General features: G+C 42.6%; 1 protein-coding gene across 2 annotated transcripts in view; it reads left to right on the top strand.

Annotated features, from left to right (window-relative positions):
• The first annotated feature begins 693 nt into the window (after window positions 1-693).
• The window catches only part of LOC137784627 (potassium voltage-gated channel subfamily KQT member 4), a 42,683-nt gene continuing 27,199 nt past the window's right edge, over window positions 694-16,177 (top strand). For both annotated transcript variants that reach the window (XM_068575446.1, XM_068575447.1), the window contains exon 1: window positions 694-1,413. In XM_068575446.1, the coding sequence (XP_068431547.1) occupies window positions 1,112-1,413 (302 nt within the window). In that variant the 5' untranslated portion in view covers window positions 694-1,111. The remainder of the gene's footprint in view (window positions 1,414-16,177) is intronic.

Raw genomic sequence — 16,177 nt, 5'->3', positions numbered from 1 at the left:
TGTTTTTAAAATATCAAAGAAGGTATAGCTGATGAACTTTGATCCTTGTAGATACTTTGTAATATTTGAAGCATTACGGTATGCACCAGCTGCAGTTGTGTTAGTTATCAGTTCTACCATACACCTCGAAGAGGACTGTCCGGCCATCCTCTCTCTCCCCGGTACCGCGCGCCTCCCACGCGCGCAACCACCGCGTCCTCTGCTCTCGCCCGCGCTTCTTCTTCTGGCCGTCAGAGAGAGAGAGAGAGAGAGAGAGAGAGAGAGAGAGAGAAAGTTGGCGTCTCTGTACGCGTTTACAAACCAGATGCGAACATCGACGAGCGTTTATTTGGAGTTTTAGAGTTGGTAGTCTGCGATTCTTCTGATGGTCTTCACTTCTGCGCGCTCCACTTCCGAGCGCTTGTCCAGAGAGACGCACCAGAAGTAGAGAGAGTGAGGGAGAGAGAGAGAGAGAGAGAGAGAGAGAGAGAGAGAGAGAGAGAGAGAGAGAGAGAGAGAGAGAGAGAGAGAGAGAGAGAGAGAGAGAGCAGGCTGATGTTAGCGACTGGGTGAGTCTCACTCTGACAATTCAAAGTACAAACAACAGCTTAGACGAACTTAATGACAGACTCGGATATAGTTGCTTCTAGCGGACACAGATCCACTGCGCGAGCACTGCGCTCACCTGCTCTGTGGCTTTTCAGTGTATTTATGGTCATGTTCTTTACTTGACTCAGTTTGGGTTATTTCTGCAAAGGGAAAACAAGCCTTTCACTCTGTTCTTGGAGTAAGTGCATGTGTAATTACTTTTTTTTTTACTTCTCACATTTGACTCTTAACAATGATTGCTGAAGGTCACGTGTCAGTGCGACGCACTTATTTAAGTAATGTACATCTGTTCTGTTGCAACCGGGACTTGGTTTACAGATAACTTTAACACCTTAAGTATTTCAACCGAGACCGCAGGGATGGTGTCCACCCATGTGTTTTGACCAGCCGAGTAGTATTAGTCCACTTTACAGACGAGACAACCCGGACTATGACTTGGTCCAAACTTTGCTCTGCGCTGCTGCGGACGAGCCAGTGAAAAGTGTCAAGTCAAACGGGAGAGTTTAGTGGTGCCGGGCGCAGCATGCTAGGAAGTCCGTCCAACAACGGCGGCATCAGGATGCTGGTGCCTCCGAATCCGGACGACGAAAGGCGGGTCGAGTTTGTGGCTCTCACCGCCGTCCACACGGAGAGAAGCGAGCCGTCCAGCCCGGAGCGCGGACACCCGTCTCACCGCACAGGTCTGCTGGGCACCCCGCGGCCCGGGCCGCCCGGACCCCGGGCCAACTCGTCCGTTTCCAGCAAACGCTACAGAAAGTTGCAGAACTGCATGTACAACGTGTTGGAGCGACCAAGAGGATGGGCGTTCATCTACCACGCATTCATGTAAGTGTATACCGTCATCGTCCCCGTTTGTTTTCATTGGTGTGTGACCAAGTGCAGCACATCTAAAACTCAACATTTGCCTTTTTGATCTAATAAAAACTGTATGAAGATGAATAAAGTCAGTGAGATAAGCCACGTGCTGCGAGGAGGCGGCATTACACTTGTTTTCAATCATGTGTTTTGATCACTCACATGATGTATTTCCCAATTAAACAGGCAGAGTTGCTTCGGCTGCAGTTAGCGCGCTTACATGTCATACATCATCACAGCACGAGGTCTTCTCTTTCATTTCCCTCGTCTGTGTCTGATTAAATCTTCCAGGAGGACCAAGAAGGAACTACGTTTGAACGTGGAAATAAGAGTTGTAAGTGTGGTTAAAAACTGAAACTAAGACTGAATTTGTTCATCGCAGTATTTTTATGACAGGTGAAGTAAATCATGCATTCGTAAAAAATACTTGAATCCATTCTGAATTCATTATTACATGACAGCTTTTTAACCATATGAAGAATAATCTTGAACAAAACATAGAGCTCAAAGGAAGCAACTCCTCTGCTGTCACTGACATTAACCGCAAGTTGCTCCCGTAGCTGTGTATGAATGTGTATGAATGTGTATGAATGTGTATGAATGCTAGTTAGTCCGGATGGGCGGGTGGCACGTTGCATCAGTGTATAAAGTGGGTTTGAATGGGTGAATGACATGTAGTGTTAAAGCATTCTAGTGGTTGGAAGAATAGAAAAAGCGCAATACAAGTACAGTCCATTTACCATTTCAAGTACTCGCGTGCCATATGCAGTATAATGTATACAACATGTAAACACTGGAAAAGCGTGATCTCACTGGTAGCAATGGCTGTTCCAACAGCCCAAAACTAACATGTGAAACATGCAGCTTGTATCTGTCCAGACCAAACTGCACTGAATTGTCATTTGTTTGAATGTGCACCCGTGTCAGATTTAAATGTAACCCCTCAAATGACTAAATCAGAACACTTGTGTTTGAATGGTGTTGAAAAAAAGTTAAAGTTCACTGAGTGATTATTTACAGTTTTCCAAGAGCGTCAGTGTATGTCACTGTCTTTTCAAGTGAAACCCAGACCACTTGTGCCCCAGCAGCTGTCCTCCATCTGGCACATAGTGGACAGAGCATTATGTGTGGGAGCTCCTTGGACCGGGCCGTGCTTTCACCGTCATTGTTTAGAAAAGAACAGCCGTCTCCCTGCCAATGCCATCACGTGTTTATAACAGGGAAATCCCACTGCAGAACATCCCATATGTGTTCTCATCATATAACGTTGACACACTCGTAAGTGGGAATCAGCAAAATGCTACTCTCGCTTTGACCTTCAGCTCTTTCACTTCTCTCTATTTGTTGCTGCCTTTTCCGTTCCCATCGGACTGCGAACATGTCTTTGCACACACAGGACTAACATGCTGCTCAATAAAAGCCTTGGCCTTTGCAGGGCAGTTGCAGATGACATTCTCCCTGATGTTAATGGGTGTCGAAGGGGATGGCAGCCATGACATTGTTTTTTCTCTGACGGAGAGGCCGGGGCCGGCCTTCTGAGGTGCCCAGATCATGTTTCAGATGCCACGGCCTCAAAGACGGAGCTGGACTGACTTTGGAATAGAGCCGGCTCTGGGATGGATGGTTTTATGTTGCCGCCTTAACAGAGTGCAAATTGTACCCTCACCAGGCTTTTTAAAAAGTCTCTGCACTCTGACATGATGTGTGTTGAGTGCACATGTGTGTCGCTGAGTGGATCATTCCCGTGATACTGTATCATCCTGAGCTGTGCACTTGTTTTGATTCATTACATGTGAGGTGCTCGCCATGCTGAGCGCTGTACCGTGTGTGAGGGAAACACATTGTATGAAGAAGCTCAATTAAGGGGGCTTTGATCTATTGTAATTAAATTGAGCCATACACTGCTGTGTAGGGCGCTTTGCTAACTTCCATTGAACCTTTAATTAGTCCTGCATCGTGATGGGGGACGCTGAAACAGATGCGCCGCTTCCAGAGAGCCTGTCGTCACAGGTGTGTGTTGGAGCGTGTAGGAAAGGCATGAAGTCGCTCTCCACTGTAATGTCTCTCCACGGGCTCCCACTTAAGTCCCACCACAGTTCTCACAACTCCTTGTTGCTGTCACAGCTGCACACAAGATGCATCCTCGTAGAGACAGATTCCCCTCTCGATAAAGGTCTAGGGCAACTTTAACATCCTGCCTTCTAAACGGCTACGGTTATATTACTGTAATCTGTTTTACATCTATGTCAACTGGCTGCTGTGGAGGAGACACTTCCTCGAACACCTGCTCCTGGCACTGTAACAGCTGTATGCTAATTCAGTTTCTCCTCTCCCCTCCTGGGAACTTGGCATTAGTTAGATGAACAGACTCGACTAAAACACTAAGAAAGAAAGGGAGGGAGGAATTGTAAGGATGCAGTATCTTGTTAAAGGAGATAATAGTGTTCCTGGAAACGTCTGTGAATAAGAATTCCTCGGTTCACCAACCCGATCTGTTGCTAAGACGCCACTGCAGACCCTCGCATTTTCCGAGGCTCTGTTTTAAATGGTGTGTGAAGTGAAAAGCGCAGCTTGTTATAGTCCCTTCACTCACTCACTCACTCACTCACTCACTCACTCACGGTAAAATAACTCTTTGCACCTTTGAATCGCTTCTTTTTGGTCCACCGTCTGTAAAACTAAAACATCAGGAGGAAAGTTGGTCTGTCTGTCTGAGCTGGTTCAGACAAGCAGCGGCCCTCATTGTGTTACTGTGTGTATTACTGAGGAGCTGTTGGTGAGGACTGCCACTAATGATTATTGTATTGGTTCATTGTTTAGTGTATAAAAAAGCAATAACACAGTTTCCCAGAGGAAAGGGTAAATTATCAAATCTCTTCTTTTGTCCGACTATCAGTTTAAAGCCCACAGATATGAAGTCTACAATGATATACAACAGAGAAAAGAACCACAGAATCATTCAAATGTTATCTCAACAATTGCTTTAAATTCAGGAGTTCTTAGCATAATTGTGCTCAAATTGCTTCATCAACTCATTGTCGCAGCTACTGTTGTTCCTCTTATGTGTGCGTCTGTGGGTAAACCTTCCCGACGAGCGACAACATTCAGAGGGATCTGTTTGAGTGTTTCCCCTCACCTTTGACCTCTCAACCATTTCCACCATAGACAGTGCCACATATAGATCATCACATGAGCCCTCCTGTTTATGCCTGTACTAATTTATCCCAGCGAGAGGTCCTTTGGGGTCGTGGAACTCCAGTCTAACATCAGACTATCAGTCGCCTATCAGGTCACTGCAATGTCCAACTAATGTTAGTACTGTGGAAACCCAACAAGCCATGCCATGTCTTGATCTTGGTTGTCACACTCCATCTTAGTCTCTGGCTCGGTGCAGCGCTCCCCCTCCTTGTCTGAAATATTCAGTAATAGTGCATGTGGACGGACAGGAAAATCAGGGCCGAACAATGATCAGCCAGAGTGATTGATGGTTCCAAGGAGGGTAAAAATATACCGGTCATATATTATTTAGAGTTTTTAGACTTGACCTCGATCATCAGTGTTACTGAAGAGGAGAGAAATATCTTTACAAGTAGTTGTTTTATAAGGAGCTCTGTGCTGACCTTCCTGCCGGGCTAATTGAGGAGGTTTTGAGAAACTTCTGCTTCCGATGTTTTTCTAAGGATTACAGTCTCCAGAAAACCAGCGTTACAAAATAAAGTTGCAGAGTTTACCAGTGATGAAGGATCTTACAGAAAGACTGAGTCGCATCATAGAAAGTGTGGGATTAAGTGTTCGTCGTGAGGATATCTTCAGCCTGCGCTGCTTCGGTTTTGGTCATTCTCTTTGTCTTTTGGAACTTCAATACTAAATCACTTCAAGAGGCTTTTCCTGCTAGCTGCACATTTGGTCGTAAACACTTTGCATTAATTAAATGGATGAGAGAACACTTCCGTGCTTGCTAATCGGTTGCAGCTTTTAATAATGCACTGTTTATGCCGATAAAGAAATTATCATTAATCTGACAGGGAAGCGGAAGCCGACTTCTTTATTTCTCCCTCCCTTTGATCTGAACAGTGGCTTCATAAAATAAACTTTTCATGAATCTTTGCCAGATGAAGCCTTCTGTGTCCACGATGTGTGGGAATCCCTTTACTTAAACCTTTTATGGCACAAGCCTCAGTTATGGTTTTTGTTTATGAAAGCTTGAGCATTAAGCCACATTATTTATAGATGTGGAGGGAGATACCCACAACAGGACTCACAGCCTAATGCTCTCCATAACCTTTATACTGATGGTTTGAGTGATCTACTGAAGATACAGTTTGAAACATGTACTGTATATGGCGATGGTTAAAGGTCCTTTGTGCTAACAGAGCTGCACGCAGAATGTAGCTCTCACGCTTTTCATAGAAGGTGAATTTCTTTTTTGACATTATAAAACTCATTTGGCACATGCAGCTTGTTTATTGAATGTGTTCCCTCAATCCTTGCAGTTTTCTCTCCCTCTGAACCCGGTCTAAGTCAGCTAATCTACTCTCACCTCCGACATGCCGGCTTTTCAGGTCGGCTTTTCCAGGTTTTCCACCATGCGCAACAAAATCCACTGAAATCCTTTGCTTTCGTATCCTTCAAAATACACTGACGCATTTGGTGTTGAAGCTGTTTTTTAATTATTGATGGTCTAAGTAGAGTCAGAGAATAGCTTTTTGTTTTGTTTTTTTCTTTTTCAGTCAGCGCATGAATGTGTTTTTATTGATGACTAAGAAAGAAGGGTGGAGTGGAGCGGGAGGTGGCACCATGAACGGTGGAGGGTGAAAGTCAGTCAACACTGTGTGTTTTTAACCTGCTCAGGACTGCAGGTTGGATGCTTGTTGTTCAATTACCGCAGCTGTTTGTTTTTTATCTGTTCACCTCAGCAGGCTGTGTAAATTCTGCTCCATTAAAAATCTTTTATGGCCTAAACGCTTTGCTCTCCCGTCTCTCTCTCCCTCTCTTCTCCATCATTTCCCCTCCCCTTTCCTCCTGAGTGGGAAAATCACCTCTTATTTGTCTGATTGACTTCCTCTCCCTCACTGTCTCTCTCCTCTCCTCCTGTCTTTTCCTTAAATAACTGTGTGTATGAGAGGAAAGATCAGCTATGTCTTTAAAATGTGGAGGATTAAAACACAATGAGTGCTGTTAGTGTGTATCAATTATTGGAAGCCTGGTGTCGCCTCCAGAAGAATTCAGTTCGACAACTTCTCTTGTGCTCGTAATTTATTTCCTCGATCACAAGTAAAGTACCAAGCTCTGCAGTTGCAAAAGCAGGGAGTCGTCCAGTCAACGCAGGTTGACCGTCTAAAACAACACCCCGAACAGCCGGAAGTTCAGCTCTTTAATACACGGTTTTCCGTCATCAACATATCACGAGCAAAGTAACATTTAATTGGCTCTAACCCGTCAAGAGGAGGAGAATCCTGTGTTCTCATCTCTTCTCACAGAAAGGGACGAGTAACGTCCAGTCTGCTTCTCTAGTGTCAACATACTGATAAACAGGTGTGTGTGTGTGTGTGTGTGTGTGTGTGTGTGTGTGTGTGTGTGTGTGTGTGTTGAGGAGTGCAGGCGTCTGACTAAAGTTCCCTTGAGAACCAGACATTCCTAGACACAACTACAGCTGCATAGCTGCGTTGTTCTGACCTCGCTAACCTGAACTTTACTACACATGAATATGAAAAGCATCTACAGAAATTTTAGATTTATATTATCAATCTCTGTCTTTACATAATTCATTATGTAATCTCAACAATAATATAAAGTACATGATGGAAATCTCTAACAACAAGATGAACTATATCAGTAAAATGCAAGAGGCTGTACCAGTTATGACTAACTATGTGTGTTATTTATTTAACAGAGTGGAAATCAGAGTGGAAAATCTTTTAGATTTATATTATCAGTGCCACAAAAGCTCTGATATTAAATCAATAAAGTTAAAGAAACAAAAGGATCTTCCATATTTCTTGCTAATTTTTCTTCCATATAGAGCATCTTTGGCCTTTCCTTTGATTTGAGTGAAGGAGGAACCGACGTCCAGTCAGCTGATAATTAGATTACATTCAGAGTGACTGGATTGTGCAGGAACTCAGAGAAGAAAATTTTATTGAGCATTTCAAAACATAATTTTGAATACAGACACGAGGTTACACTAATCACACAATAATTACACTTTATTTGTGTTGTTGCATCACCTTGTACATGTCTTGGGGCCTCTGTGATTGTCTCAGTCCAGCTGAGCGTCTTATATCATGTCATGTGTCCTGATCCACAGTCTGCAGCAACTGCTTTAATCTTCTTGCCTGCCTTGCGGTGGCTTTACTTTTCCAGAGAGTGTTTTGCTTCCTGCTAAAACCAAAGTGTGACACAGAGGACAAACAGAAGAAGGAGGACGGAGTAGGAGGGAGCTTGATTTTGCTAAGGAAGAATGATAAACACGATAATGTGATACTCTATCGATCCCTAGGAAAATTCTCTTTCCGTTGTCCCCTACCGCAATAGCAGCCCTGAAGCTGGAAGGGATCCAGTGTCTTGCTCAAGGGCATTGCAGCAGGGCAGATGCTTGCTAATGGGGATTGAAAGGTAGTCTCTTTAAAGCCAACAGGGAGAGAAAAAGGTGGGCGGAGACGTCAGGAGCATACGGTATGTCCAGAAACAGTAAAGGAAACATCCGCTGTGGAGGTGTTGATGGCTTAGATGTCCTGCAAAGGAGGGAAGGGCTTATAACAGGACAAGTGATTTGTGTGTGCATGTGAGGGAAGGTTAGGAGAAGGGAATAGGAGTAAGATGGAAAGATGGGAGAGTCGAGGTTAGTTGGTATATTAATTTCTCCTTTCGGAGCAAGATATGTCTCCCTGGAGAGCAGACTATCTGTCCTGGAATGGCATCAGGTTTCCCCCCAATATCGGGTCCTGCTCTCTCTGCTCACCTTCATACAGGAAGGAAAATGACACACACACACACACACACACACACACACACACACACACACACACACACACACAAAAACACACAAACGTTTAATATTATTATTATTATTATTATTATCGTCATTTACTTTACAGTGCAGAACACGTATAAAAGGCTGAATATGAAACATGTAAAAACATACACACACACACACACACACACACACACACACACACACACACACACACACACACACACACACACACACACACACACACACACACACACACACACTCAGCAGAGGCCCTGAGCCGCAGACAACAGTCTGGTCTTATTCTCCTGCAGGTGGATGATCAGCAGTGGTATTGACACCATCTAATCTACACTAATCTGTGTTTATGTAATGTTATTGCATTGAGGTGGGCCAGGAATACTGTGGCATGCCAAGAGTTTATTTTAAATAGTCAAGACCCTCTAAACATCAGATCTACTTGCACAAGCAGAATAATCCAGAAGCAGTGTCCCAGCTCCTTCGCTCTGTATATCTTATTATTAAATCTCTGTCTCTCCGTAATATATAGCATCTGCAATTTATGCAGAGGTGGCAATTCTGCTAAAGTAGATGCACAACAGGAGTTGCAAATACTGACAAATTGTTGTGTCATTTTCTCATAGCAGTCATTCATTTAAACAAAATACCGTCTGTGGATGATTTTAGTGATTTTGTGGATTATTGTTCAAACTACACTTTCTCTTACAGTGACAATACAGTGATGCTGAGGAGATGGGATAACGTACTTAATAAACAACTGCAAACATTGTGTTTGGTTGGGATGATTTGTTTCTGTGAAGGTCTCACAACACCAAAATGTCAAAGCCTGTTTTCAAAAATTGTGGTTTTGATTCATAAATTCTTTAATAATCAAGATGAATGAAGCAGGTTGAAACATTTTCACAGATTTCCATAAACATGCAAAAAGTCTTGTAATTATGTCACTGGCTGCCTCACCAGCTCTCAAAGGAGAGACTAAACTAAACAATAGGCTCCATTTATTTGCTCACAAGTTGTACAAAATGATGTAAATAAGTAGAAAGAACGTCAGTATGCTCACTTGTTCGCTAATTAGGTGAGATTAGTATTTTTAGCCATCGTTTTTCTTCACTTTCTACCCAAAATGATTCAAATTGAGTTGCTTTATTGTATGACACTTCCCATTGACACAGTTCAACAACATAAAAGTTTTGATTGATCAACATTACCTTCCCTCTATGTGTCACTGCAACATTTCAACCGACACCTCTTGGTCTGACTGCTCTGTGAGCTTTCTCTTGAAACACTTTCCTGCGCTGCCACCAACTTGGTTCTCACACTGTCCTACTTTAAATCACCTGTCAAAACCTTTCTGCCCAGCTGTTCGGTAAAACAGGACAATTAGGACTTTGGCCACGATAGACAACTCTGCCAGTAAAGTCTGACTCTTTTGTGACTGTAAATGTATTGCGTCACCCTCTGTAGATGCGTAGTTGCCCGGCCAAGTGCTTGTCTATTAAATCTCTCAGTTCCAGAGAACTGTTCTCAGCTCGGGCACACTGTCACCATTTGTACAGTAACCATCCTCGGCAATATCCACACAACATTAGGATGATTTTCTCAAGAAATATCAGTGATTGAATGAATTTTCGTAAGCAGTGTGTTCATTAAGGTGTTCATTGGTGAGAAAAAGGGATGAAGACGGCCTAGGAGGCAGGGTCTGTGTGTCATCAACGGCTGCAAAGTCTAAAAGCGCATTTAGAAATCCATCAGTAGCTCGAACCTTAGCATTATCTTTCAGCAACACACTTAACACTTGACCCTAATGGTGTCTGCACCTGCACCGCCGATTATAAGCAGATGCTGAATAATGTGGAAACTATAGTTCATATGGGAAAGCACACTCCATCCTGTCTCATTTACTAGTCGACATGACAATGACTCTGACGCATGAAAGGATATTCATAATATAAATCCTTAATTTATGTCGATGTTCTTCATATTCTGCATGTCTATTAAAGTTCAGGTTAGGTTAGCGAGGTCAGTAAACATTATGCAGCTTTACTTGTGTCTCTGAAACGTCCGGTTCTCAAGAGAAAACTAGTTGCACGCCTGCACCTTTCAACACCCACACCTGTTTATCAGTATATTGACATTAGGGAAACAGATTGGCACGTTGCTCGTCCCAGTCTGTGAGAAAAGATGAGAAGACAGGATTCTCCTCCTCCTGACAGGATAGAGCGAATCAGATGTTAGAACGATGCGAATCTGTGACGATAAGCTGTGTATGAAAAGACCCCATTTCTGTTTGTGGGGCAGTTGTTCTTTTGACAACCTGCGAGTTGGTTGTTCCAGTAACTGCAGCTACCGATACAATATCATGTAAGTAGTAATGTAGCTAATTCTTGGTCAGAAGGAATGATATGAACGATATGGATACAATCCTCTCCCAGGATGTATGATATTTCATATCTTTTGATTCCAAAAATCGATTGCGAAATTGTCCGTCTGTTTTCAGCTAGACAAGCAAATAAAGTTCCTGAAGAATAAAATGTTTAATCTTCATTACGTTGATGCAACAATCTTGTCATAAATGTGTCCTGCTCATTGATCTACCCACAAAGGCCTAATATACCAAGATGTGCTAAATGGGGAGCTTTGGGATTAATGTTATGGTAAAACCTCTCACTGTAAACACATGAATATAGTCCCCTGGTTTACTGCATGTAGGTGGTTAATCGCACAACCACCATTTCTTATGAAAACAAGTACACATGTGTATTCAAGCTGTTAAAACTTTACAATATAAGCTTGAAAGCTATATAAAAGTGCATGTCCCTGCAGAGGCTGGCCAGTCTCTCTGATGTGTTTAGGTCCAAACAACTTCTGTATATCAGTCAGTGTCTCTTCAGCTTCAGCTCTTCAGTCATTTTTCTGGTGTTGGATTGTATTCTCTGTCAAGTGTTTGTAACTTTACCCCATCCGGCACGTGAGCGCTGCACATATAGTTGTCAGGATGAGGAGGCTGCATGGCTGCAGGCGTACCTGATGTGTATGCCTGGTTGTCGAGGCCTCCTCAGCTTTTTCAATATTGTATCTGCTTTACATCTTACTTGCAGTTTGGAGCAAACCTCGTTCCTCCTTTCTCTCGGCCAGTTCTCTTCCTGCTCTTTTTGCTCGTTGTCTGTCTCTTGTCTCTCTAGATCCTGGGATAGCCCAGGTCTCTGTGTCTTTCTCCCGCTGTCCCTGCCTGGCTGCACCAGCATGCAAGGCCCATCTTAAGTGTTGTTAAGATCATTTTAATTTATAACGGCAGTCACTATAAACATGTGAGGAAGCAGCACCATGGAGACGCAGCTCAAACAGAATCACAAAGTGGGACCGTATTAATAAGGTCTGCCTTGTGTGCGGAAAACGCTTTGCAACGTGTGTGCATATACGTGTGTGAGTGTGTTTGTGTGTGTGTGTGTGTGTGTGTGTGTGTGTGTGCGTGCGTGTGTGTTTATGTGTGTCATTGCTCATGAGTGTGCACGCTGTCAGGAAAAGTCTTGATTGGCATGTGCACATTTTAAAACAGTGTGTATTCATGCATGTGTAAGTTTATGGAGATTGTGTGTTTGTGTGTGTGTGTGTGTGTGTGTATGCAAATGCCTAGCATGTTGCATTGTGGGCATGAAGAGCATAAACAATAATCAAATGTTAACGACGGAGCCATAATTACACTCTTGTGAGATGGTGTCGGTCTGTGCTCCGTCCCCTCCTCCTCTAAATGCCTTATTCACGCAATTGCTTCTCTTGAGCCGTGTCATTTCCTCTGCTCCTGTGTGACGGTTACTTTTCCTTTCCTTTTGCTGGAGTATGAGTTCCTCTGTCAATTCACATCAGAATGTTTTCTATCTTCTCCTGCAAATCTTCTTCAAGCCTGTATTCGTTCTCTGTATCTTCATCATGGTTGCTCACTACACGAGGGCTTCACTGTGAGGAGGAGGGGGAGAAACGTTGTCCAAACGTCATCCTGTCCCTGTCCCCCGTGTCCCCTGTGACATCTGCTGCTGCTTCTGTTGCAGCCTTGGCCTCACATCTCACTAACTCACTCCCTTTTTACAACAGATATTGAATATAATGAATGGTGATTGGGGATGAAAAGGTTTCAGTCCATGTCAATACATATTTTTAATTTTAATAAAGAATAACAAATTTATTCAGGCAAAGTATGAAATACAAACATAAACATAAACCTGCCACATCAAACTGTCCTCATTTTTGTTTGTTATGATGTCATGCAGGACTCCTGCCTAACTTTTTGATTCTTGTTTTTTTTACTCAAAACCCAGCTGCTAAGGCTGCTTAATACACACACAAACACACAGTAAATCTGTTCCCACGTGCCGGCAACCATGTTCACTCTGCAACAGTATGTGTGTGTGTGTGTGTGTGTCTGCGTGTGTGTCTGCGTGTCTGCGTGTGTGTGTCGGTGAGCCCTCTAGTCTTCTCTTGGCCCCGAGATTAAAGCAATGTCAGCAAGTGTGTGATGAGACCTCACAGACGATACCTCATCTCTTGCTTTTTTCCATTCTGGCTCTCCTCGTCTCACTGTCCCCTTGTCTGTCCAATACATTATTCAAACACCTCTTTCAGTCTCTTATCCACCATTTTCATTATCTCGGTCTGTGTCTGACTGATACTCACTCCTTGTGGTCATGGTACTTTTCTCTTGACCCGCTGCTTTTCTACTTATACATCTCTTACTGTAATATATATTCCCTCTTCCTCTTCTTCTGCCTCTTCTTAGCACTCTCTCTCTCTCTGTCTTTTCTCTCTCTGTTTCTCTTTTCTCCTTTTGCTAAATATCATCGCTCAATCAATTGTTCCAGCCCCCGACTGCCAGACCTTGTGGTGTCCAAACAACAACCCGTGTCCCAGAGTGCACCTCAGATGAGGCCAATACAACTGGAAGAAGTAGTGAGGAAGACGTTCTCTGACTGTACAATCATTCAGGGGTGTAATAATTGGGGCTAAGTGTCGTTTATGATGCCAGTCGCAGTAACTTTAAGGGGATACAGATGCCAATAGAGTACTTCATGATACCCGTCATGTGAATGAAAGCTGTGTGTCAGCATTGCACAGCACTCATATAAATCTGAATACGATTAAATCACAGTTTTACAATCAGCAAGTCAATTAACAGATAACATAAATACATCTTAGTGACACTTAAATGATAACATTTGCCTGATGACTGATAACACTGGTAACAGCAGGTTCCTTACTTTACAGACTTACAGGTGTCCGAAAAAACTTTTTCCTTGATCACGCTGAAACACAAAGCTGCTTTTTTTGCGAATTTTCCAGTCCGGAGAGTTTTCAAAACGCTTTTATCAGTTGTGGGAAATATGAGTTTAGTGTTGATAGGAGGCAAACAAAGAAATATAGAATAATTTAATGAGTGGTGATGTTTGCACAGCATCTCAATCCCAATTACAGACGCTGGAATTGAGGGCGGCATCGGACAAACTTTGAAACAACTTTGCGTTTTTTTTTGTGGCTCACCCTGCTTGTGAAAATACTTGTGCTCATATAGGTGGTTGAGTACTTTGTCCAAACTCTTTTCAAGTATACTCTGGTCTTTAGTATGGAAGAGTCAAGTGAGAGAGAGAGAGAGAGAGAGAGAGAGAGAGAGAGAGAGAGAGAGAGAGAGAGAGTGAGAGAGAGAGAGAGAGAGAGAGCAGGAGGTACGATGATATTCAGCAGATGGATAAATAATTCAGAAGAGCGTTATCTCTCCCTCCTCTCCCTGGCCTGTCAGCTAATTGGCTGTAATGAGTTAAGGAGGGGAGAGGGTGTGTCTGAGAGGCCCATAAGTGATCCACTCTACTTAAGCTACATTAAAGAAAGGAGGAGAAGAAGAGGACACATGGGGAGGAGAAAGGAGAGAAGTTAGGGTGAAATTAGGGTGAACATAGGAAAGTGAGTGTAAGGCTGGAAGAAATGTAACAACTGTGATTTAAGTGGAGTAAAGGGGTCAAAGGTACATTTTAGACATTATCTCTATGTAATTTAGTCATTAACTCCACATAATCAGTATTTGTGATACTGGTATCTTGGAAGTGTAAAAGGTGTTGTTGTCTGCAGTCTTGTGTGGTTATGCACTGAGTTACGTTTGAGTGTCTAATCAAATGACACAAAGTAAGGACTTGGAATGAGGAGGGAAAGTGAAAACTTTAGAAAAGAATACATATTCTTTATCTTTCTTCATGGGGTTGTTTCCCGAGAGGGGATGTGTGTTAGAGGGGAAACAAATAACATGACACTGCTCATAGATGAGATATTTATGACCCAAATTGTAGGCAAACAGAAGGTCATGTCCAAGCTTTGAAAACGTACTTCCTGTGCTATATTCAGTCAGTGAACAAGGGTCAACAGTGATACAGTTGTGCAGTTTGCATTTGATAAAAACATTGCGATATGTTAGCTGTTAGCTGTAAGCGGATGCAGCAGAACATAAGGAGCAATACCCTTTACCCTACAAAAATGTTTTATCTGTGCACACTGTCTTAGATGTTGTTCAATGTACAAGGAAAAGCAAAAAAATTCTCAGTATCAATATTCAATATACTGACACCATAACACAACAAATATGTGCAAAAATGCTTCGATGTTACTGTCTTTAAGTTACATAACATAAACAAGTAGGGTTTGAATTTGACGCACACAGAATGACTAATCTTGATACTTATTTCTGTAATACTCTGTTGGACGAGAGCTCACATAATGAAGGTTTAGCTCATAATTGTGCTTTGTTTGAATCAAAATCTCATAATAATCTGGATTGCTCTAATTGCAAATCAAGGATCTGCAACAATTCCAAGTTCATGTGGTCTTCAATACTCTGACTGGAATATTACGACAATCAAATATTTACTCAATACTATTGGATTTCTATAGAGACAAGTGCAGTATCAGTATAAGTATTATTAGAACAACCCCCATGACAATGTAAAGGCAGGTACGTGAGGACTAAGGAGAAATTACTGTTCCAAGGTATTTTAGCCTTTCTCTGGACTCTGTCTTATGAATACACAAAACATATAGACACTGACAGTTACACAAAGACACTCAAACATGTAGTCTGACAATCAGGGATGGCATGCAGCAGAGACACTGGACTGAGGAGTAACACGTCATGTGACCTGGGTACCAGTGTTTGACTTCTGCCACAGCAGCGATAGCGTTAACAGACAGATAACGAGGCTCAGGACTCAGCGACTGCGTATCTGTCCAACAGATGGTTCACCATCAAAGAAGGAAGCTTTAGGGTCTCAGGGTCGTTTCCTTGGTCCACACAAGCCACTACCATTAAGTATTTTTTCTAGTAAACACAACAGGAAGAGTCAGACTGTTTAGGTATTAATACTTAATGTTTGTGTAGCAGTTATATGAAGGCGTAGGTCACTCAGGATCTTTTGACTGACAGGTAAATTGCATAGCCTCGATATCAGTAGATATTCCCTGTTAGGGATGTCCTTGATCCGGGGGCGTGTGCCATGTGGATGCAACGTCCATGATTTTACGAAACATGTTCTATATCAAATGGCAAAAAATGTGGTTCAAAACATGGTTGCACAACAGGGATTTTAAAACATTGTCACCGATAAATATTTAGTAACTGTCAATTATTATTGATATCGGTTGTCGGTCTGTCTTTATTGTCGACTGTCTCAAACACAATTTTATTTTGAGAATGACCTTAATTAAAATATG

This window comes from Clinocottus analis, unplaced genomic scaffold, assembly GCF_023055335.1.
Source record: "Clinocottus analis isolate CAN_PGR_092001 unplaced genomic scaffold, fCliAna1.0.p SCAF_14, whole genome shotgun sequence".
NCBI lineage: Eukaryota > Metazoa > Chordata > Actinopteri > Perciformes > Cottidae > Clinocottus > Clinocottus analis.
This window is presented reverse-complemented; position numbering and strand designations above follow the sequence as displayed.